Source organism: Phoxinus phoxinus (genome assembly GCF_949152265.1).
Source record: "Phoxinus phoxinus genome assembly, chromosome: 20".
Classification (NCBI taxonomy): Eukaryota; Metazoa; Chordata; class Actinopteri; order Cypriniformes; family Leuciscidae; genus Phoxinus; species Phoxinus phoxinus.
The window spans coordinates 13,923,848-13,947,421 of NC_136895.1; the positions used below are offsets into that span (position 1 = coordinate 13,923,848).

General features: G+C 36.2%; 1 protein-coding gene across 5 annotated transcripts; it reads left to right on the top strand.

Annotated features, from left to right (window-relative positions):
* The first annotated feature begins 1,412 nt into the window (after positions 1 to 1,412).
* ptprc (protein tyrosine phosphatase receptor type C) lies at positions 1,413 to 22,555 on the top strand. 5 transcript variants are annotated; one of them, XM_079592279.1, is made up of 32 exons: positions 1,416 to 1,477; positions 2,961 to 2,981; positions 3,082 to 3,126; positions 6,280 to 6,336; positions 9,712 to 9,810; positions 9,904 to 9,927; positions 10,033 to 10,278; positions 10,604 to 10,798; positions 11,143 to 11,238; positions 11,355 to 11,486; positions 12,231 to 12,377; positions 12,534 to 12,692; positions 12,999 to 13,219; positions 13,364 to 13,424; positions 13,863 to 13,965; positions 14,091 to 14,122; positions 14,216 to 14,316; positions 14,404 to 14,494; positions 14,587 to 14,654; positions 14,749 to 14,785; positions 15,033 to 15,130; positions 15,917 to 16,042; positions 16,120 to 16,277; positions 16,370 to 16,505; positions 18,656 to 18,799; positions 18,893 to 18,983; positions 19,139 to 19,269; positions 19,524 to 19,658; positions 20,636 to 20,758; positions 20,863 to 21,026; positions 21,110 to 21,245; positions 21,655 to 22,555. In XM_079592279.1, exons 5-32 carry the CDS (start codon positions 9,807 to 9,809, stop codon positions 21,964 to 21,966), a joined length of 3,471 nt encoding a protein of 1,156 aa, XP_079448405.1. In that variant the 5' UTR covers positions 1,416 to 1,477; positions 2,961 to 2,981; positions 3,082 to 3,126; positions 6,280 to 6,336; positions 9,712 to 9,806; the 3' UTR covers positions 21,967 to 22,555. The 5 variants fall into 5 exon arrangements, with proteins under 5 accessions (XP_079448404.1, XP_079448405.1, XP_079448406.1 ...); XM_079592280.1 differs by lacking the exon at positions 6,280 to 6,336; XM_079592278.1 differs by lacking the exons at positions 6,280 to 6,336; positions 9,712 to 9,810 and having other exon boundaries at positions 1,413 to 1,477.
* Positions 22,556 to 23,574: the final 1,019 nt, after the last annotated feature.

Here is a 23,574-nt window from a genome sequence, read left to right on the forward strand (position 1 = left end):
AATAATGATTTTAATTCCAGTGGTACTGGTGGATTTCCGCGGGAATTTCGAGCATGTCTTTGCGTCATTACGTCACTTCTGTACACATAGAGAAGGAGTCCCCGGCAAGCGTGTGTGGATGATGGTGGAGATTTAGCTTAGCACTTGGTATGGCGGATCCCGAAAGTTTAAAGCGACAATCACCGGTGACAACTGGAGATTCACCAGTTGTAAAACCCAAAGACTTCGGACTTCAGATTGGCTACATAAAAAATATATTTTTCACGTTTTGACGTGATATAAGCAATCATTAGATTTAATCAGCATGATATAGCCTACTGCAATGCTTCCCCCCAACCCCCGAATTTGGTCAGAACAAAAGTGAATGTTACTTACTTGTTCAGATGACATTTTCCGATGAAAATTCTAATGTTGACACTTTCAAAAAGTATACTCTGAGATTGCTGATGACAGTAACGTTACAGTATCCACAGCAACGCGGCAGCCTCAATACATTGTGTTCATCCGCGCTGTTTCATGCCGATTTACTACCCACGCACAGTTAATAATTCCGCGAATAACTGCAATTGCAGATTTCTAACAGAGATGGCGACAAAGAGGAAAAACGATGGACTGCAGCTTTAATGAAAATGCAATTTATTTATTTTTAAAAAAATCTGTAATTTTGCTTGTTGTGGTTAGTACTGAATTTGGTAACTTTATCCATAAGGACTGTTTTTGGATCCAGTTTAAATTATATGATTATGTCAAATAGGTCCTGCTGACCAAATCCCCACCAAACCTGTCACAACCACCCAACACACAGCAGACACACACTCCAGCATTATATCTCTATCAATCAGTTTCAGTCATGACCTCTGACCTCCATCCTTCTATCAAGCTGCATTGCAATCTCACCTCCACTATCTCTGTCCTTCAAGCTCACGTCATCATTGTGGTTTACAGTAACTGCAGTCATTGATTAGTATTAGCCTAATCTAAATAAATTGGATTTAATTTTATTTGAATTATACGTAAATAGTACTGCCAACAGATGTTTTGTGTTTTGGTGAGGCAGTGTTCCAGTGCCAATCGCCCTTTGATTCCTAGAAATAATTAAATTAAGCAATTAAAAGTTCAGTTGCATATGCGATTCTGATTCAGTTAATTAATAAAGTTTCATCTCACACTTTCCACAGGTTCAGCAGAAGGTATGTGTCACTTTTTACCATGCTGTGTGTGTGTGTGTGTGTGTGTGTGTGTGTGTGTGTGTGTGTGTGTGTGTGTGTGTGTGTGTGTGTGTGTGTGTGTGTGTGTGTGTGTGTGTGTGTTAGCTTTTCTTTTAAATGAGCTGTACATTTGGGTCAGAAATCCATATGTGAGAACGTAATATGCTGAGATATATTTTCACGCTGTCACTCCATCATTACAGACCCTAAGTCAACAATCTCCCCCACTCTCACCCCTTCATCAGACACACCTGCATCTACCCCAAAAGGTAAAGCTGACATCATCTCATCGAACTCACCCTCACACTCCTGCATTATTATTCTCTCACGCACAATCTCTCACACTCTGACCTCCATCTTTCTATCATGCTGTGCTCCAAGCACACCATCACTGAGCAAGAGGTGTTACTTATCTATTTTATTTATTTATTTATTATGCTCTTATTTATTTAATTATTTTTACCCAAGCAAGCCCTTTTAGGCCGCACCAGGCTTCACATTTATGATCATTCAGTATTGTTAATAATAATATTTTTGTCTATCATAAAGAAATCCAGATCCTGTGCTTAAATAACCCTAAAACCATGAGATCTAGTTTAATGCACACATGGCATGTTCTTAGAAAAGTCTAATATTTGCGTTCTTTTTGTTTTCATGCAACCATAAAAAAACACCAAAAAATTTATAATTGTAACTTAAAAAATGGTGGTGTACCCTTCAAGTAAAAAGGTGTACTATTTATTATTACATTTATTAAAGTGTCCCTATTTAGTTTTTTCGAATATTCCCTTTCATGTAGTGTGTAATATAGCTGTAATGTACTTCAATCCCACACAGCCTCGTTTTCATCCCTGTCAAAAAATAAATATGGTGCTATCCTGACTAAGGATTATTCAGAATTGGTAATGGGCGTTTCGTGTCCGACTATAGACTGTAAAATAGATGGACCACATGTCTCCTCTTCCTTCCACTGTTAGAAAAATGAAACTGAAATGGCCCAGAAATGGCGATTGACATTGTTGTGATCCTAAGGGGGAGCCGCAGTATCAAGGTCCTTCCCATACACTCCCTTAGACTCAGTCGCAAGCACAGCTGTCAATCATGACATTGCACCACATTTTATTAGCATAAGATAACTAACTAAAACCAAACTTATTGGAAAAGCAGAATAGACCAATCACAACAGACCGGGCCGCCTGACCAATCAGAGCAGAGTAGACTCTCAGAAAGCAGGGGTGTAGAGAAACTAAATTCAGAATATATTATCAGAAACCTAGTGTTTTTTTGACCTTGGAAGCATGTAAACCTATTGTAGGAGACGTCCAAAACGAAATCAGGAGCCTTCAAAAATAGCATAATACGGGCACTTTAATTAGTTTCTGAAAACATTTTCATCACAGAAAAGTTGTAGTGAAGAAATGTATATTTTCAAATTATACCCATTTCTAGACATTCTTAAGCATAAAAATTACTCTTATATCTTTACATTCCTCTGTAATAGTTTTTTAAATGATGAATTACATGTCTGTTCTGACAGCAGGGGGAAAAAATCCACTGCTAAATGCAAATAATAAATTACAACTAGCCATAGCACAGTAAAGCCTTTTAAAAAGCAGGAGAAAACAATTCTCTTTGGCACAAAAGCAGTTTACTGTTGATTCTCTGAAGTGATTAAATGACCAAAAGTTCAGCAGTGCATAATGTAATTCTGATGATGTTAATTAATAAGGGTTTATCTTGCACTTTCAACAGCCTCAAATCCGGACAGTACCGGTAAGTGTCACTTTATGCTGATATGGATGCCTGACTTATGGGTCAGAAATATATATGATATGCTTGCATTTTCTTTAATGGTGTCAATCCATCATTACAGTCACTCCCACCAAATCATCAGACCCACCTGCACCTGCCTCAAAAGGTAACGCTGACATGCACCTCATCAAACTCATCAAACGTATTATTCTCTCACGCACAATCTCTCACACTCTGACTTCCCATCATGCCGTGCTACAAGCACACCATCACTGAGAAAGAATTATTATCCGAGACACAAGCAAACCCATTTAGGCTACGCACACAGGAAAAAAGGCCACTCCAAAAATAAGCAAAAAAAATTAATACAAGATATTTTTGCTTGTAATAAGCAAAAAAATCTGCCAATGGAACAAGTGAAAATTCTCTTGGTAAGATTTCTTGAAATAAGACATTATATTTAAGCCTTTCAAGATATGAGTGATCTTGAAATTAGCTGGGAAAACTAATTTTTAGCTATATTTTACTAGTATTGTGATGTTTTGTGTCTCATAATAAGCTTGTCATGCTCAAAAATAGTATTTTCCCCTCAAAAGTAGAATTTTTTTTATAGTCATCCTGTTTGTTTCAAGTGTATTTAACTACTTTTTAGTTCTATACTTGTTACACTGTTCTAGATTTAAGTCACCACCAACTTGAAATAAGATTGGAAACTGGCATTTTGAGGCAAAATGTCTTGAAGTTAGCATTCCTGACTCTTATAAAGCAGTGCTCTTTTGCCATAATAAGCCATAATTTACCATCCTGTCATCATCTCAAGTGTATTTACCTTATTGCAAGCTCAATTTAAAGTAATACTGTTCTAGATTCAAGACATTTTACCTACTAGATTCAAGACATTAACTACTGTTTACTAGACTGAAAAAGTGAAAAATATACTTGCATTTAACCTTTTTTTTAAATTATTTAAACAGCAAAAAGTCCCAGAGTACTGCATAAAAGGGAAACAGCTTAATTTTTCTCAACATTTTGGCTCACAGTATTGATGGAACTGCAATATGAAAACACGGTAGAACATTTTATAGATTATAAATGTAAGATCCCTTAACACTAACGTTACTCCCACACCTAAACAAACCCATTTTATAGATTATAAATGTAAGATCCCTTAACACTAACGTTACTCCCAAACCATTTTATAGACACTATGAAAAGGATAAAAAGTAATGGACGTGTGTAGGGAAATAGCAGTTTTATTTACAATATAACGTTAGCATTAAAAGATAGTTTGAGCCACTAATCCTACCCCTAAACCTAACCATTTCTTAAAACTAACGTTACGTAACTACAATTATGAAGAAAAACAACAGACATACACGTTTAATCACAATAATTTATTTAGTGAGAAAATGTCAAAACCGGTACCAAAAGTCGTTCACATGACGATGTGTCGCAGTCCCCTCTGGCAGTATATAATAGTTGTGTATGAGGTAACGTTACAGAGCAGAATCCGGTTAATCCGGTTTCGATTCGCTGTTCGCTCTGTGAAGGCGCGCGCGCTTCTCCATTTCAAATGTAGCCAGCACCATAGACATGTATAAAAGCTAGATGGCTCAAGGCGGAGTCAGCTGTGTCGTCACTTGCCGGCCATCTTAGGTCAGGAGACTGCGCTGCTGCTCCCTCCTGCTGTGGACGGAAGGTGAGTGACAAATGCTCGTAACTTGCTGAATTCTTGACGGATTTACAAACGGTTTGGTTTATTACAAACCTTATTAACGTGGCTATGATTTGTGCTGATGCCGATGTTTGGCTATAATTTTTCACAAGTATGCAGTTAAATAGTTAAATAAAATCCCTGACGTTTATGACACACCAAGCCGTTTGAAAATCGGTTGAAAATTGAGCAAAATATAGTTATTTCAGCACTACATGCACAATAGACTTTAATGTTATAACTGGACGAGCGGTCCTGTCCTAAGATGGCCGCCGTGTGACGTCGTCGGGTCCCATTGGCTCTCAGCGCCGGTAAGCCATCTAGCCTTTCTATACATGTCTATGGCCAGCACACCAACTTAAACACGGCATGTCGCAATCTGTGCCGAAGCATGCGAGAGCCAATGAGCGTTTGATATCACTGCCGTAAAACATGTCGTAACGCTTCGGGCGCAATTTTTGAATTTGAATTCACCACGAGCGCGGGATGCCGGGATATGACGTTTACGGTCTCTGCTGAGAAATGGAGATGAAGATCACTGGATAAAGGGCTGAATTTGGATCTGTTTCTTGCTAACAACACATGGATTTTAAAGATTTTGATTACACCAAGCTAATAAAATGTATGTCTTTTGTGAATTTATGTTGTGTTTTAGTGTATTTTGGGTCTGTAGGAGAAAACGCCTTTTGTGTCTCACGGTAAATAAACCATTACAAAATGGTTAAATGATTAAAGAAGGTATTTTTAAGGTTTTAAAGTGTATTCTTGTTTAACACCATGTAGGCTAATCCTCCAAAACAGCAGAAGATACGAACAGAGCGAAATGTTCTTATTTATGAGTAACATTTTAATAAATGTGACTGAAAATTTAATTGATAAGACAATTGAATGCAATAGAGTCAAAACATTAATGCCACAATATTAATATGCATAAGTTAAATAGGAATACGTACAAATGTGTACGTTGGTAAAGTTGTTCATACGTTAATAAATAAAGTTTTTTTGCTGTCAATACTTAAATATTATACGTACTCACTACTCTGCATTGTGAGTTGGGCATGCTGACCTGCAGTTTTCAATAAAGCAGATTTGTTGTCTCAATTAGTCAAGTCTGTTTCTTGAAACAAGACGATTCGTCTTTTTAAAAAAAAAAACAGCAGCTTAAAAACCTTATGACATGTCAAAAAAGCTTGTTTCATCTGAGATATGACTCAAAACAAGATATTTTCAAGACAGTTTCACTTAACAAGATATTCAAGATGCACTGTCTTAAATTAAGTGTGATGAGATATTTTGACTAGAAATTAGAAAAATATACTTGGCAAGATTTTGAGTTTTTGCAGTGGGCTTCACATTTAATATCCTGAAGTACAGTAATATTAATCATTTCATTTTGTTAATCGAAAATTCATTCATTCATTTATTACCATAATATAATATGTATTTAATACCAAATCCTGGGAACATTCCCGCACTCATCCCGCAGCAACACCGTCTGCATCTACAAGTGGCCTACAGGTTACATGAAGGTGAATGTAGGGGGTCTGGTCTCCCAATAATCGTAGATCCCGTACTGATCCCAAATGATCTTGCTTTTCCCTTTAGCCGTAGAGCCCTCACACGCACTCACCAATCCAGGACCCAAAAATCCACACGATGAAGGTAATGGTTATCTTCTTTTTTGAATCGCTCTCTTGCAGTAAGTGTTTTATAGTCATTCGCAAGTACGAATTTTCAAGGTGATGGAAGGTAAAAAATACATTTTGAAATATGAAAAAAATAATCACAGATATATCTTATTGTACCTTTTATTGTTGTCATGCAACCAATAAAGGTATGGTATTTTTGTACACATTCATATTTAATATCGCTAAACCTTGTACAATATTTGATGTTAAATATCAATTAAATAAAATTCAGTTCTTAGTAATATTTTAATATTTCATTAATGTTTGCATTAAATTATTTAATATTTCTTATTCATATCTGTACATAAATGTAACATTTTATTTATGAAGGGGGCAGTGCTACACTGAACTCGACTCTCACATCAATCTCACCCTCACGCACCCCCTCGCATCAACAAAACACAGGTAACAGTGCGTTTAACATTGTATTTCACGTTTTTATTCATATCTGTAAAGTATTTATAAGATTTAATTTGATTCAAATATCATAATCATGAAGGGACCGGTGCTACACTGAACTCGACTCTCACATCAATCTCACCCTCACGCACCCCCTCGCATCAACAAAACACAGGTAACAGTGCGTTTAACATTGTATTTCACGTTTTTATTCATATCTGTAAAGTATTTATGAGATTTAATTTGATTAAAATATCATAATCATGAAGGGGCCGGTGCTACACTGAACTCGACTCTCACATCAATCTCACCCTCACACACCCCCTCGCATCAACAAAACACAGGTAACAGTGCGTTTAACATTGTATTTCACGTTTTTATTCATATCTGTAAAGTATTTATGAGATTTAATTTGATTAAAATATCATAATCATGAAGGGGCCGGTGCTACACTGAACTCGACTCTCACATCAATCTCACCCTCACGCACCCCCTCGCATCAACAAAACACAGGTAACATGCGTTTAACATTGTATTTCACGTTTTTATTCATATCTGTAAAGTATTTATAAGATTTTATTTGATTAAAATATCATAATCATGAAGGGACCGGTGCTACACTGAACTCGACTCTCACATCAATCTCACCCTCACACACCCCCTCGCATCAACAAAACACAGGTAACAGTGCGTTTAACATTGTATTTCACGTTTTTATTCATATCTGTAAAGTATAAGATTTAATTTGATTAAAATATCATAATCATGAAGGGACCGGTGCTACACTGAACTCGACTCTCACATCAATCTCACCCTCACACACCCCCTCGCATCAACAAACCACAGGTAACATGCGTTTAACATTGTATTTCACGTTTTTATTCATATCTGTAAAGTATTTATGAGATTTAATTTGATTAAAATATCATAATCATGAAGGGGCCGGTGCTACACTGAACTCGACTCTCACATCAATCTCACCCTCACACACCCCCTCGCATCAACAAAACACAGGTAACAGTGCGTTTAACATTGTATTTCACTTTTTTATTCATATCTGTAAAGTATTTATAAGATTTAATTTGATTAAAATATCATAATCATGAAGGGACCGGTGCTACACTGAACTCGACTCTCACATCAATCTCACCCTCACACACCCCCTCGCATCAACAAAACACAGGTAACATGTGTTTAACATTGTATTTCACGTTTTTATTCATATCTGTAAAGTATTTATAAGATTTTATTTGATTAAAATATCATAATCATGAAGGGACCGGTGCTACACTGAACTCGACTCTCACATCAATCTCACCCTCACACACCCCCTCGCAACAACAAAACACAGGTAACATGCGTTTAACATTGTATTTCACGTTTTTATTCATATCTGTAAAGTATTTATAAGATTTTATTTGATTAAAATATCATAATCATGAAGGGACCGGTGCTACACTGAACTCAACTCTCACATCAATCTCACCCTCACGCACCCCCTCGCATCAACAAAACACAGGTAACATGTGTTTAACATTGTATTTCACGTTTTTATTCATATCTGTAAAGTATAAGATTTAATTTGATTAAAATATCATAATCATGAAGGGACCGGTGCTACACTGAACTCGACTCTCACATCAATCTCACCCTCACACACCCCCTCGCATCAACAAAACACAGGTAACATGCGTTTAACATTGTATTTCACGTTTTTATTCATATCTGTAAAGTATTTATGAGATTTAATTTGATTAAAATATCATAATCATGAAGGGACCGGTGCTACACTGAACTCAACTCTCACATCAATCTCACCCTCACACACCCCCTCGCATCAACAAAACACAGGTAACATGCGTTTAACATTGTATTTCACGTTTTTATTAATATCTGTAAAGTATTTATGAGATTTAATTTGATTAAAATATCATAATCATGAAGGGGCCGGTGCTACACTGAACTCGACTCTCACATCAATCTCACCCTCACACACCCCCTCGCATCAACAAAACACAGGTAACACGTTTATCATCATATTTCAGCTTTTTATTCATATCTGTATTCTGTTATTAACTGATAATTTGTCGAAAAAGTATCTGTGGTGGACGCCTTGAATGAGGGTTGAATAAGGCATTTTGGATTTAGTGAATGAACAAATTCAAAGTGATAGAACAAATTCGACTTTTGCCGAGTTTTTAAAACACCATTTAGAGAACTTAAACGTATATCAGGTTGCATTGATTTTATGGATTTTTTTATTTTATTTTTAATTCAACCATTCTTTTTTTGCATTCGATAATATTGTTACATTTCAATTTTTAGGACATATTTTTACAATAAAAATCTGGTATTCTATGTTGGGTCATGTGCAACATTCTTGCATCTCAAAGTGTTACCAAGTATTTATATGATAAACATTTGATCTAATAACCATTATCATTTAGAGGCTATTGTTAAAGATGAAAAGCAGACAAACACATCAATCTCACCCCCACTCAACCTCCCGCAACAACAAAACACCAGTCCCACTGCAGGTAACACTGTATTTAACATTACATGTCCTTTTTTTCTCACCAATTTATCAGTTTTTCTTCAGGTTATTATGCTTAAATAAAATACCATATTGTTGAGTTGAGTTTGTGCATTTTGTAGTAATAATACATTTCAATTTAAGGATGTTCATGCATTACCACCACAGGTAACAGTGTAATAGTCCTGTGTTTGAGAAGTACATTAAGTAATACACAAATCATATGACAAAAACAGTTAACGGTAACACGGTACAAATTCAGAATCAGTGCTTATTCACAATTTAGCCATGCTGTGTATTAATGCATTTATTTGTGTGAAGCAATAGAGTGAGCTAAATGAGTTTGCAGTACTTCAAATATTCCGGTCAGCGAGTTTTAACTCTTTTATTGTCATTTACCACCTCAACAACATTCAGGGAACGTGACCACCTCACCTACAAACACCTCCATCACTCTTCTCACCCCCACTCAATCCAGCTCAACCTTACCCCCACCCACCACCAGTGCCACCATGGGTAACACCACGCTATCTGTGCTCTCTGTACAAATCATGACTGCTTATTGTGATCAAAGTCCATGATTAACTTGTAAATATGTGCTTTTCTCAGCTACCACAGAAGACCCAAACAAATGTGAGTGTTTGTTTATCGCACCTGTTGTATGAAGTCAACTTTGAATTGTGTTGGTCAGGACATATAGTTATCAATTTGTGAATGTTCATACACACTTTCAAACAGGTAATTACACCCTTACGAGAGGACCTGGAGAAAAATCTCACTTGGTGAATATCTATGGCTCCCCTAACCACACGTACACAGTCACGTTAATGGATAAGAACAGAAAGACGGTGAACGAATCATCTACACATCATCAACACATTACAAGTGTTGAAATACCGTTTGAATGGTTAAGACCATGCACTAAGTACACTGTCCATGTAAATGACTGCAAACCCAACGGAGGCCTGGATTTCACTTCCAGTGGTAAGTGTTTTACACTGGCAGATAAAACATACTCAAACAGCAAGCTCAGATGGGACATACTGTACACTGACCTCAAAAAAATATTTGGACACTTATGTCACACTTAAACATTTCTGGTTTGATCTTTAGTTTAAAAAAAAAATACTGGTTTGATAATTAGTAACATAATGCCAATAATTTTTAATGTGCCTTTTTTTAAAGTATCCAAATACTTTTTGTATTATTTCTTTTGACAGATAACACACGATTTATATACGTCAGGTTTTTGAAATGCCCATTTGTATTATGTTGATGTTTTTACATTGTCTCTCTGATTTTTGTACAGAAAATGGAGAAACTGATCCCAAATTGTATCTGAGTAGTATGACCAATGAGGAAGTGTGTTTTAAAGGAATATTCAGTGATAAATGGATTCTGACTGAATGTGTTAATATAACTGTGGAGGACTCTTGCAAAGTCATATCAAAGGTCATTGAATTGGACACATGTAACTACACAATGAAGGTCCTTATGCCCCCAGGTTGGTATTTAATACACTGAGCAGATATATCATTATTTAATTAATTTATCATTGTGAAAAACGTTCTCCATTTTTACAGCTCTTTAATCACAAATGTCTCTTTTTCACATCATGAGTGTGAATTTGAGTTGAACCGGCCACAGCACACAGAAAGCCGCATTGAAATTGAAATTATATTAATTGCAAAAATAATTTATTACATTTCTATAGGTAGCATTTCAAACTCTGATTATTTGCATCTGGAAATTCCCCACATGTTCTGTGTATCATAAAAAAATTAAAAAAATTAAACAGTGATGTGATCTTAGACCTGCAATTTAATCAACTGGATGTTTCTGTTTCAGTCAAACCTGAAATACGCTTCAATAAAACCATTCCCTCTCAGTTTGAATGGACTAATAAACCAGAAAAATGTAATGCTTCACTTAAGATCATTTGCGGTAAGTGTCATTCGACTAAGTAATGGAAATGTTTCAGTGATGTTGTAAAAGATGATTAAGCAGACTACTAATAATTGAGCAGATTATGGATGAGTTTTCTCCTCTTTCTTTGTCAGATGAGAAGGATACTTATGGTATAAGTCACTCAGTGTCATTATTACCTGACAAAAGGTACTCCTGCATTGGAGAATACCCTTATGAGTATCAACCCATCAAGAGTAAAGATTACCCCTTTGAAATAAAATGTGGTGAGTTGCTTAACAGGCAGGTTTGGTTCAAAGTTTGTATCTTTGAATGTTTTTATCACCCCTTTAACTTGTCACAACGATTAGTCATTTCTCATTTTTTTTAAGTTGTATTGGTTAGTTTAAACTCAGAATAGACTGTACTCAAAATGGTCATAAATGTGCAGTGAATCACTCTCAACTTGTACCTCTTTGACTTATGGTTATGGGCACCAATTAAACTTGAAATTATTATCTTTTTTCATTTTTTTTCCCAAATACAATAAGAAACAAAGGAGACAAAAAATGGAGATACAATTTAAGACAGTTAGAAAATTAACTTTATCAAATTAAGTCATGTGGTACTATATTTATATAATTCAAAAAGGGTTTCCAGATTTGATCAAATAATTCACCCCTGCTTCTCATTGAATATGTGATCTTCTCTAAGGGTACACAGCTGCAAATCTCTGACAACCACAATCCAATTGGCACATCAGTGTCTGCTTTCCATTTCAAAGCAATACATTTTTTAGCTATTATTAACAATATTTCAGTAAGCTTAATAGCTTGTCTGTTCCGGAGGTTAAATTATTATTATTTTTAAGTCTATAAAACAGACCGTTTTCAAAGCTTTATAAAAAGAACCTAGCTGTGGTTTTAAATGATAAAACAATAGATAAACTGTTGAAAAGATATCAAATATGTATAATGTTATCATTTGTCATGGACAGAATATTCTTTTAGATTTTTATTTTTTTCTTACAGAGTGGCAGAAGAATGGAGAATTTACTAAAACATCCAACAACTCCTTTGTTATATCCTGGAATTCAAGAAATGATAACTGCCCTGGGATTGAATGGACCAATTATACAGCCATCTGCAAACGCCAAAATGGCCATACTCATTCATCTTGTATGAGTTTACTCTTTCTTTTAGTTCACCCAGTTATTTGAAATGTGTTATGTTCACATTGCAGGCATATTTTCTGTGTAAATACTTTGAGGACTTTTATGATATAAGCAGTAGCAGATTTTTAATGTCTTATACAGGTATGATTTGTCTTTTCAGCGGGAACATGTACACAAGACATGACAACTGGCACAGTGTGCACTATAGAACATTTACAAGCATTTGCCGACTATGGATGCAAAATTACGGCAAATATCATCAATCAAACAAGCCAAACCTACCAAATAACCAAACTTGAAAAAAAAACAAATTCTACCAGTAAGTGTCTTTTTTAAATATCTCTTTCAATATGTTTGCACAAATCATACAACATTTTGTATTTATTATTACTTAATCAGCTAAAAATGCTCATCTTTGTGGTTATTTCCTGAATATGAAGATATTTATTCCTTATCAGCTTCCCCCCCCCCCCTTATTTTCAGAAAATCTATAATATGTACTGTTAATAATTCAGTCTTTACAATCAATTTATTGCTGATTGTTAGTTTTATTAAATGTTACAATTAAATGCTATTTGTATGTAAATGTGTGTTTTAAAATGTGTTTTGTTTCACTGTTTAATAGATCCTGATTTCGAACCAGAGATTACTCACACCAACCCTTCTCACAATTCTATTGAAATATATTGTCATCATAATAATGGAAAGAAATTTAACTGGAACGGAGATGATGGAAATTACAGAGCTGAAATCACATACAATGGAAAACCCACCCACTCTAGAAATGAGACTAAATGCCGGTTTTTGTTTAAAGATCTTTACTACCTTGCAACATATAATGTTAAGGTATTTAAATCCCGCTTAATGTCTTTCAGTATATCTGTCATTCACATATGCCAAAGAGTTACATATGTTGGAATTGCAATTTTTAGGCTGGTAGGATTGCAATGTTTTCATTTGTTTTTCACAAAGCGCATTTATCCATTTTAGGTTACAGCCACGAATAAACAACAGCAATCGTCTTCCACGTCTGGAACTGCTTATACTAAATGTAAGAACAACCTTTTCTCATTCTGACCCACCTACAGGAGATATTAGCCAATTTAAAATAAATTATGCCATTTTATCTGTTAAATGTATCCGTACAGTAGTGGATGAAAGTGTATCAAAAAAAAGTTCATCAAAGTTGTCCTAAGACAAGAACGGGTATTGTTCAAAATTCATGTATAACTTTGAAAAGGTTTTGATCCACTTAAAATGTTGTACTTTAAAGGTGCACTCGGTAATTGTTTCTGTTACACTGGCCAAATGAAATCAACTGTTATGTATTCTGCAAACAAAAAAGATAAAGCAAGTATTTGGCTGGTCATGTGATCTTAACTTTTTGTAAAATAGCAGTAAAATAAATTTCAGATTGTGTCTTTAAATGCCCAAAATACTGTAAACAGTATTCAACCAAAGTTCATCCACAAACTTGTTCTTCTCTCAGACAACGACAAGGCTGTCATTGGAATCCTGGCGTTCCTAATTGTTGTGACGTCGGTTGCGCTGCTCTTTGTGCTGTTCAAGATTTACCTTCTCAAACGAAAGCGGTGAGTGTCGCAGTTTCTCCCAGCTGCTCTCTGAACTCCGTTATCACAATGTTTTCTGTACACCACAAAAATTAAGCACAGCTTTAAATGTTAATCTGAGTTTCTGATGGGATTTCCCACCACAGGGATCCTGAAGATGAACAGATTCTTCTTACTCGTATGTTATTTAATCTCCTATCAAGGTCAATTCAGTACATTTTGAAAGAATTGATTTGAGAAGAACTCATTGGTTTTCCGTCTCCTCTCATAGAACCCCTGCGTCCAGTTGAGCCCATCTACGGAGAGAATTTAATCGATGCGTACAAGACCAAGATCGCAGATGAGAGTCGTCTGTTTATGGATGAGTTTCAGGTGATTCTTTATATGATAAATCTATAGTATCTGCGGACGGCTGTTTAAATAGAAATAGAAATGCATTCAGATTCTGCTTCTCCTCAGAGCATTCCCCGAATTTTCTCCAATTACACCATCAAAGAGGCAAAGAAACAGGAAAACCACTCCAAGAACCGCTACGTTGACATTCTGCCTTGTAAATATCACTCTAATGTTCATAAAAACATCTATTACCCACAATTCCTTGTAGTTTTCAGTCTGAGAATTTATTGTTTTATGGATTTGCAGATGACTACAATCGCGTTCCTATCTTAACTGGAGGCGAACGTGACTACATCAATGCCAGCTTTATCGAGGTGAGGTCATAAACATTCATATTTCAAATCACAAGAATCACTTTCACAATTTCTGACTTTATAATTTATATATTTCTTTCTTCTTCCCATACAGGGATACCGAGAGCCAAAGAAATACATTGCAGCCCAAGGTATAAATCTTCTTATTTAAAAAATTGTAAATAGTGATCATTCTAAATTGTGATTGGCCGAGGCACATTCAAAGCGGCCAATGAACGCTCACTTTGACCCCACATTCAATATCACTTTTGCTTGGCAAACATAAAATGGAGGGAAATTGTTTACGCCAACAATTACGATTATTAAATGTAACAATGAACTGCCATATGAGGTTTAAATAATAGCTACATTAAATATTTTGTTGGACGTATTTTCCAGGACCCAAGGATGAGACTATTGATGATTTCTGGCGAATGGTTTGGGAGCAAAAGTCATCCATTATTGTCATGGTCACCCGTTGTGAGGAAGGAAACAAGGTAATTGGTTGTGTTTGGCTTTAGTGTTTTTTTATTACTATTATAGTATTAATATTTTGAATGACCTTTTTACTTTCATTTTAGTTTAATTATTTTTTTTTTACTTTACGTATTTTACTTTAGTTTTATATGGGGTTATTATTGTTGCAATATTCCAAATAAATAGATTAATATTCACAAATAAATGTAAAGAGATTCACAAAAATGTATCGAATGCACAAATGAATAGATTAAGATCCACAAATAAATGTAAAGAGTTTCACAAAAAAATTATAAAATTCACAAATAAATAAAATGAGATTTGCAAATAAATAAAACATTTACAAATGTTTTCTTATTTTACAAACACAACTCTGCCTGGCATTTATTTGTGAATCGGTTCCTGTGCATTTGTAAATCGCTGCACACATTTGTGAATCGGTTCCTGTGCATTTGTGGATCTTAATCTATTCATTTGTGCATTCGATACATTTTTGTGAATCTCTTTACATTTATTTGTGAATATTAATCTATTTATTTGGAATATTGCAACAATAATAACCCCATAGTTTTAGCTTTAATTTTAGTACTTAAAGTGAATATTTATTTATTCATTCATTCGTTCGTTCAGTTACCAAGACAACAATTTCTAATAATCTAATATTTATATTTTATTTCAGCTTTTGGCTTTACCTTTTTGTTAACAATAACAACTTCTGATTGACATTGTTTTTAATCATCAATCTTCATCGTAGAGACCCTGAAAGTGAATTATTTCCACTGACTGCTGCTTGTTTGTCCTCTCAGATCAAATGCGCTCAGTACTGGCCATCTCTGGACAGAGAGACGGAGATTTTCGAAGATTTTGTCGTGAAAATCCGAGCTGAGGAACACTGCCCTGATTATATCGTTCGCTATCTGGTCCTGGCCAATGTAAGTGTGCGCGGTCTGGTCATTCTTACATGTTTTATTCAGACGGTTTTAGCTTAATAAAGTGTGTGTGTGTACAGAAGCGAGAGAAAGCCCCAGAAAGAGAGGTCACTCATATCCAGTTCATCAGCTGGCCTGACCACGGAGTGCCCGGAGACCCCAGCCTGCTTCTGAAGCTCAGGAGAAGAGTCAACTCCTTCAAGAACTTCTTCAGCGGGCCTATCGTGGTCCACTGCAGGTAAGACGGGACCGTAGACATTACTACCTATTAAAAAGGTATTTGTCTAAAGGGTCAGTTGGAGTTGATGAATGTTGGCGTATCGTCTATAGTGCAGGTGTTGGCCGCACAGGAACGTATATTGGCATTGACGCAATGATCGAAAGTCTCGAGGCGGAGGGAAGAGTGGACATCTATGGATATGTGGCGAAACTACGTCGCCAGCGTTGCCTCATGGTCCAAGTGGAGGTGAGTGAGACTGCAGGGGGGAAAGTGATATTAAAAAAACTCAATTTGGTCATATAAAACTTAAAACTAACTTGGGTTAAATATTTAGAGAACATGCTAAAATAACATTTTGATTTATATTAAGTTTTATATTTATATGAAACATTAATTTGCGTTAGATCACCTAAAAATGACAACAACAAAAAAAAAACATCATTTACTCACCCTCATCATGTCGTTCCAAACCTGTAAGACTTTTGTTCATCTTCAAAACGCAAATGAAGATCTATTAAGTGAAATCTGAGATTTCTGTCCCTCCATTGACAGCTACGCAACTACCACTTTGACGCTTCAAAACGTTCATAAAAAGGTCGTAAAACTAATCCATATGAATCGAGAAGTTTAGTCCAAATTTTCGGAAAAGACTCGATCACTTTATATGATGAACGGATTGAATTTAGGATTTTATTCACATATACACATTGATCAGTGGACATAAACCTCATTGGTTCTTGCAGAAGCTCAAACGTGCTGCGTAACATGAGAATGAACTTCATTGGTTCTCACATGTCAAGCGAACATGCTTGAGCTTCTGTTTACTATAACTGATGTGTGAGTTAACGTCGGCATGAAATCAAAATTGACCCTATTTACTTTGTTAGCGGATATTACTAGTCTTGTGGTGAACAATTAATCCGTGCAAGTTAATACACGGAAAAAATTTGTTTGCCGAAGTTATCTTTAATCAAAGTCTGAAAAGTTACTTCCGGGTCTGGAATGGTTATTTTTCTGATGACGTAGGCTTGACGGCTTGGGTTGGTTAATCGCTTAACCACTCCCCTCAAACCGTTACTCTGCTATGGGCGAGAGATGGAGAGGAGGAGCGCTAAAGTAAAACCCTGCCCTCTGTTCAATATTCCGTTTCACTCGGAAATGCGTCACAACACTTGAGAAAAGTCGTTTGCAACTTCCGGTTCACGCAGACTTTAATGAATGTTTATACCGGTATGTGAATAAAAGCCTAAATTCAATCTGCTCATCATATAAAGCGATCAAGACTCTTCCAAAAATTTGGACTAAACCACTTAATTTATATGGATTAGTTTTGCGATCTCTTCATGAACTTTTTGAAGCATCAAAGAGGTAGATGCTTAGGCTGTCAATGGAGGGACAGAAAGCTCTCAGATTTCATCAAAAAGATCTTCATTTGTGTTTTGAAGATGAACAAAAGTCTTATGGGTTTGGAACGACATGAGGGTGAGTAATAGCAGAATTTTCATTTTTGGTTGAACTAATCCTTAAAGGAACACTCCACTTTTTTTTTGGAAGTAGGCTTATTTTCCATCTCCCCTAGAGTTAAACAGTTGAGTTTTACCGTTTTCGAATCCATTCAGCCGATCTCCGGGTCTGGTGGTAGCACTTTTAGCATAGCTTAGCATAGATCATTGAATCTGATTAGACCGTTAGCATCTCTCTCAAAAAAATGACCAAAGAGTTTCAATATTTTTCCTATTTAAAACTTGACTCTTCTGTAGTTACATCGTGTACTAAGACCGACGGAAAATGAAAAGTTGTGATTTTCTAGGCCAATATGGCTAGGAACTACTCTCATTCCTGCGTTATAATCAAGGAACTGTAATGCCGTACCATTTTTCGTCGGTCTTAGTACACAATGTAACTACAGAAGAGTCAAGTTTTAAATAGTAAAAATATTGAAACTCTTTGGTCATTTTTTTGAGAGAGATGGAAATGGTCTAATCAGATTCAATGGTCTATGCTAAGCTATGCTAAAAGTGCTACCGCCAGACCCGGAGATCGGCTGAATGGATTCGAAAACGGTAAAACTTTTTTTTTTTCTTAAGTGTAGTGTTCCTTTTAAACATTTAAATTTTTTGCTTTACAAAAATATTCATTACACCATAAAAACATACATATTTGCTTATCTTTAAAGAAACCTAGCAATATTGGGTCCATTCAAGTCTGGCCAAATGTTTTATTATTTTATTTTTAAACATACTTTATTTTACACTTCAAAAATATGTATTAAACCATACATATTAGTTAAGTCTGGCAAAATTGGATTGTTTTGGTGACAAGAAATCTTTTGTAGCACCCTTTGCTTTACATTTGGTTGATTCATATTTAAGTGTGTGTGTTGTTGATTGTTTCAGGCCCAGTACATACTGATCCACACGGCTCTGATAGAGCACAACCAGTTTGGAGACACAGAGCTCTTGCTGTCCGAATTCCACTCAGCGCTCGGCACCCTCAGACAGAAAGATGGCGACACCAGTTTGCTTGAAATGGAGTTCCAGGTTTGTCCTCCTATGATTGTCACCTGGTTATGGACAGTGTTCTGTATGTGTATTGGATTATTAATGCAGCATGTTTTCGTGTTGTTTTTATAGAGACTCCCCAAATTTAAAAACTGGAGAACATTCAACACAGGAAGCGGCGAGGACAACAAGAAGAAAAACCGCTACTCGTCTGTTATCCCATGTGAGTGATCAACACCAACTTTATTTTTGTGCAGATCCTAGTTTCATGTTCATGTTACAGCATTATACATCACATTTACAGTACAGATACACCACATTATTTATTCATTATAAATCAACAACAATCTGAGTAAGAAGCAAACATTTCTGTTGCAGACGACTTTAACCGAGTCCTGTTTAGACTGGACATTGAGGGCAACCAGACCAGTGACCCTGAGGATGAGGAAGAGTATTCATCAGATGAGGAAGAGGAATCTAATGAATACATCAACGCATCTTTCATTAATGTACAAAACTTGATTCCCATGACTTTATATGATCTAATATATCATTATTTTTAATTACTTTTTAATTATTTTTAAATGTGCTAAGCTTATCTTTTTAAATAAAAAGCTTTATTTCCTTATTTTATATTTGTGACTTAGTTATATACAATTATGAGAAAGGGGAATAGCAGCCTAATACCTAATAGTTGATATCGCAGTAAGTGATAATAATATGTTAAACTCAACCAATTATGCTTGTTATTGCTTTCCAACAGGGCTACTGGTGTTATAAGAGTCTGATCGCTGCACAGGGGCCTTTACCAAACACAACAGAAGAGTTCCTGCTCATGCTGTGTCAGCAACAGACTAAAACACTGGTCATGCTCACCGACTGCCAAGAGGACGGCCAGGTACGACCTCCCACAATACCAGACAGACAGACAGACCGACACACACACACACACACACACACACACACACACACACACACACACACACACACACACACACACACACACAGTCACACAGTCACACACAGTCACACACACAGTCACACACAGTCACACACAGTCACACACACAAACACACACACACACACACACACACACAGAGACAGACACATACACACAGAAAGACAGACAGACACACACACACACACACACACAGAAAGACAGACACACACACACACACACACACACACACAGAAAGACAGACACACACATACACACACACACAGACACACACACACACACACACACACACACACAGAAAGACACACACACACACAGACAGACAGACAGTCAGACAGACAGACAGTCAGACAGACAGATAGTCAGACAGACAGATAGACAGACAGACAGACAGATAGTCAGACAGACAGACAGATAGTCAGACAGTCAGACAGACAAATAGTCAGACAGACAGACAGATAGTCAGACAGACAGACAGATAGTCAGACAGACAGATAGTCAGACAGACAGACAGATAGTCAGACAGATAGTCAGTCAGAAAGACAGACAGACAGACAGACAGACAGTCAGACAGACAGATAGTCAGACAGACAGACAGACAGACAGACAGACAGACAGATAGTCAGACAGACAGATAGTAAGACAGACAGATAGTCAGACAGACAGACAGACAGTCAGACAGACAGATAGTCAGACAGACAGACAGACAGATAGTCAGACAGACAGTCAGAGACAGACAGACAGACAGACAGACACACCAACACACACACACACACACATAGATAGATAGATAGATAGATAGATAGATAGATAGATAGATAGATAGATAGATAGATAGATAGATAGATAGATAGATAGATAGACGGACGGACAGATAGATGGATAGATTTTTCAGGCCATATCTGTATTTTTTCCAGGATTTTTGCAGTCAGTACTGGGGAGATGAAAAGAAGGTGTTCGGAGAGATGGAAATTGAGGTGAAAAAGACAGAAAGCTTCCCAACGTACGTCAGACGGCACCTGGAAATACAGTCCTCAAAGGTAACCAAAGTCCTTGTCCTCGGCATGAATATCTGTCGTCATTAACTGCAGACCTGCTTTCTGATACATATGAAGTAATTGATCCATCTTGGATCCTATAATAGAAGAAGGAGATCTTGAAGGTGGATCAGTACCAGTTCCTGAAATGGAGAAGTGAACTTCCAGAGAACGCTCAGGAGTTAATAGAGATGATGAAGAACATCAGAGAGAACGGCAATTATGACAACAGCAAAATGAACCGGAATATCCCTATAGTGGTGCACTGCCAGTAAGTCCCAATACCAGAGACTTTTCTTCCCCAGATGGATGGATTAATTTATTTTAAAATCTCCTTCATTTTTTTCCCCCCAGCAATGGATCGTCGCGCACTGGAATCTTCTGTGCCTTATGGAATCTCATGGACAACGCATTGACAGAAAAGTTGGTGGACATCTTCCAAGAGATCAAAAACTTGCGCAAGGAGAGGCAGAAAATGGTGGAAACATTCGTAAGTTCTTGCGTCGTAAATAAAAACAATAGAAGAATGACTTTCTCACAATTGCACCATTACAATTTTTCCAATTTAAATATTCATCCCACAGTTACCTTTTTTATTTTTACTCTGCAACAGGAATGGAATTCCTTAAAATAGATCTGTTTCAGAAATCACTATAAAAATTTAGTTTTCAAACTGAAAATTGTCACTTTCATGTGTTATCTTGTTCCATGTATCACGGTCATAGCCTGGGCTATTCAAACTGTATATATTTGCTAACCGTTGCTTTAAAGAGATTTCAATCCAAAATTAAGTGTAGTTTGCAAACGTATATCACATAAAAGTTCTTCAACGATCAATGAACGGACTGTAGCTTTTGCTGCTCGTTCAAAATGCTCAAGTAGTTGTCACCTCTCCACAGGAGCAGTATCAGTTCCTCTACACGGCTATAGAGGGCGCTTTCCCGGTGCAGAACGGCTCCGTAAAGACACCAACTGGAAACGACACCGCTCAGATCGTCAACGAAACGACGGCGCTCCTCGTCGAGCCCAACAGCACTACCGGTGCTGAGCAGAAGAAGGCGGAGGAGGAGGAGAGCAAAGCCCCGGACAGCAGTGAACAGCAAGCCTCGGAGAGCAGCACTGCAGCGGCTTCACCAGCAGAGGGAGACAGCGAGAAAACCACAACAACCGAGGGCAACACCAACGGCCCTGCGGCCACCACCGAGGTTTAGAGGCTCAAACGTTTTCTCTGCATTTGACACCAAGTGTCTCAAAAATATATATTTTTTAACAAGTGGTTATTATGCTTTTGGTTTCTTGTTTTACTAGAGTTTGACTGTAGCTACATTTGAGAATTCAGGTCGGATCAGACGGATCTAGTACAACTTACGTTTCTGCCTCATGTTTCGTTGTTTCTTTTGTTTTGTTTTAGAAAAAAAAATTACTTTCTGTATAATGATGCTGTTTGTGTGAAATCTGTGCATATCGATAATGTTTATTCACATGTATAAAGGTGTTGCTTTATGATTTGATTTTTAGGCTATCAAATTGCGTTTTTGAATGTATTGTAAAATAAGACCTTACAAACGATATTTTTTATTTTAGTGTTCTAGTTTGGAAACTGTACCAAAGCACAATCTTATTGCATCTAAATTATGGTCGAGAGCGTTGAAATAAAGGCAAAGATTATGACTTTGCACTACAGCTGTCATCAAACTATCTTTTATTTCACTGTTTTTTTCCAATCGCTCAACAGCCTACACGTTTCATTTTAAGCAGATGTAACTTAACAAAAAACAATAAAGGATATCTTGAACAATACGACTGTTGTGTTTTAATTCATTATAATCCAGCTGTGGGGGAAACATGAGAAACACCAGTGCTGATGCAGGCTGGACCCTATGATTTATTTCAACCGTTTCTGTCAAACTTGGCCTAGTAAAAAATCATAGTCTAAAAGTAAAACCAGCGTATGCCTAAAAACAAGCCTTTGTAATACAAACATGAGCCACAAGATGGCGCTTGCCAACAAAGAAGCGAGTAGCCCTCAACAGACTTTATATCAAGCTTCTTCTAGTATGAATAATGGCTATACGTTTTAAATATAAATTTCTTTGTGATGATAGACTGGTAAATATGTGAGTTATTGTCACTGTGGATATAATATTTTCATATGATTAGTGAATGCATTTATGTATGCATTTAATCATATTTTTATATAAATGTATTTATAGAAAATAATTTTACTTGTTTACAGGTTAAAAAAAAAACTCAAAATATAGTGTAAGGGGGGTGGGGAAATGTTTATTTATTATTTTTTTTACTGAAATTATGGTTTTGTTGACTGAGGTCTCTGAAAAACTATTTGCCTCACTTCATTTAATTTTCCCCTTTAACTCGGTAAAAGAAAAATGGGGCATCAATGGCCCTGAAGTAATACAGGAGATAGAAATGATTGTCTTCTCATAACACACTAGAATAAAAATAAATAAAAAATTGCCTATATATTCTTAAAATCATATTAGTGTAGGCCCAAATCCAGAGGCCAATTGTAGGTGAATTGTTGTATAAAAGGAGAATTTAAAGCTCACTGTCTGTTTTATTGCTTATATATATATATATATATATATATATATATATATATATATATAATTTTATTTAATTTTTTGAAGATGAAATTTAAAAATTATATAGCGTATCAAAATATAATTTTTCACTTAAATATAAACCTTGAAATTATCTAATTATGTCTGCAGCAATTTTGACCTTTAACTGTAAATGAGTGCTAAAGCTTGGTAGATGATAAAGGGCAGCACGAGGTGAACGCGAGCGGGTTTCGC

Excerpts from the sequence above, each read along its gene's own strand:
- ptprc (XM_079592279.1), top strand. Across the intron at positions 16,506-18,655 it reads GCCTCATGGTCCAAGTGGAG|GCCCAGTACATACTGATCCA; the intron begins GTGAGTGAGACT and ends TGATTGTTTCAG. Across the intron at positions 19,270-19,523 it reads TCAACGCATCTTTCATTAAT|GGCTACTGGTGTTATAAGAG; the intron begins GTACAAAACTTG and ends GCTTTCCAACAG.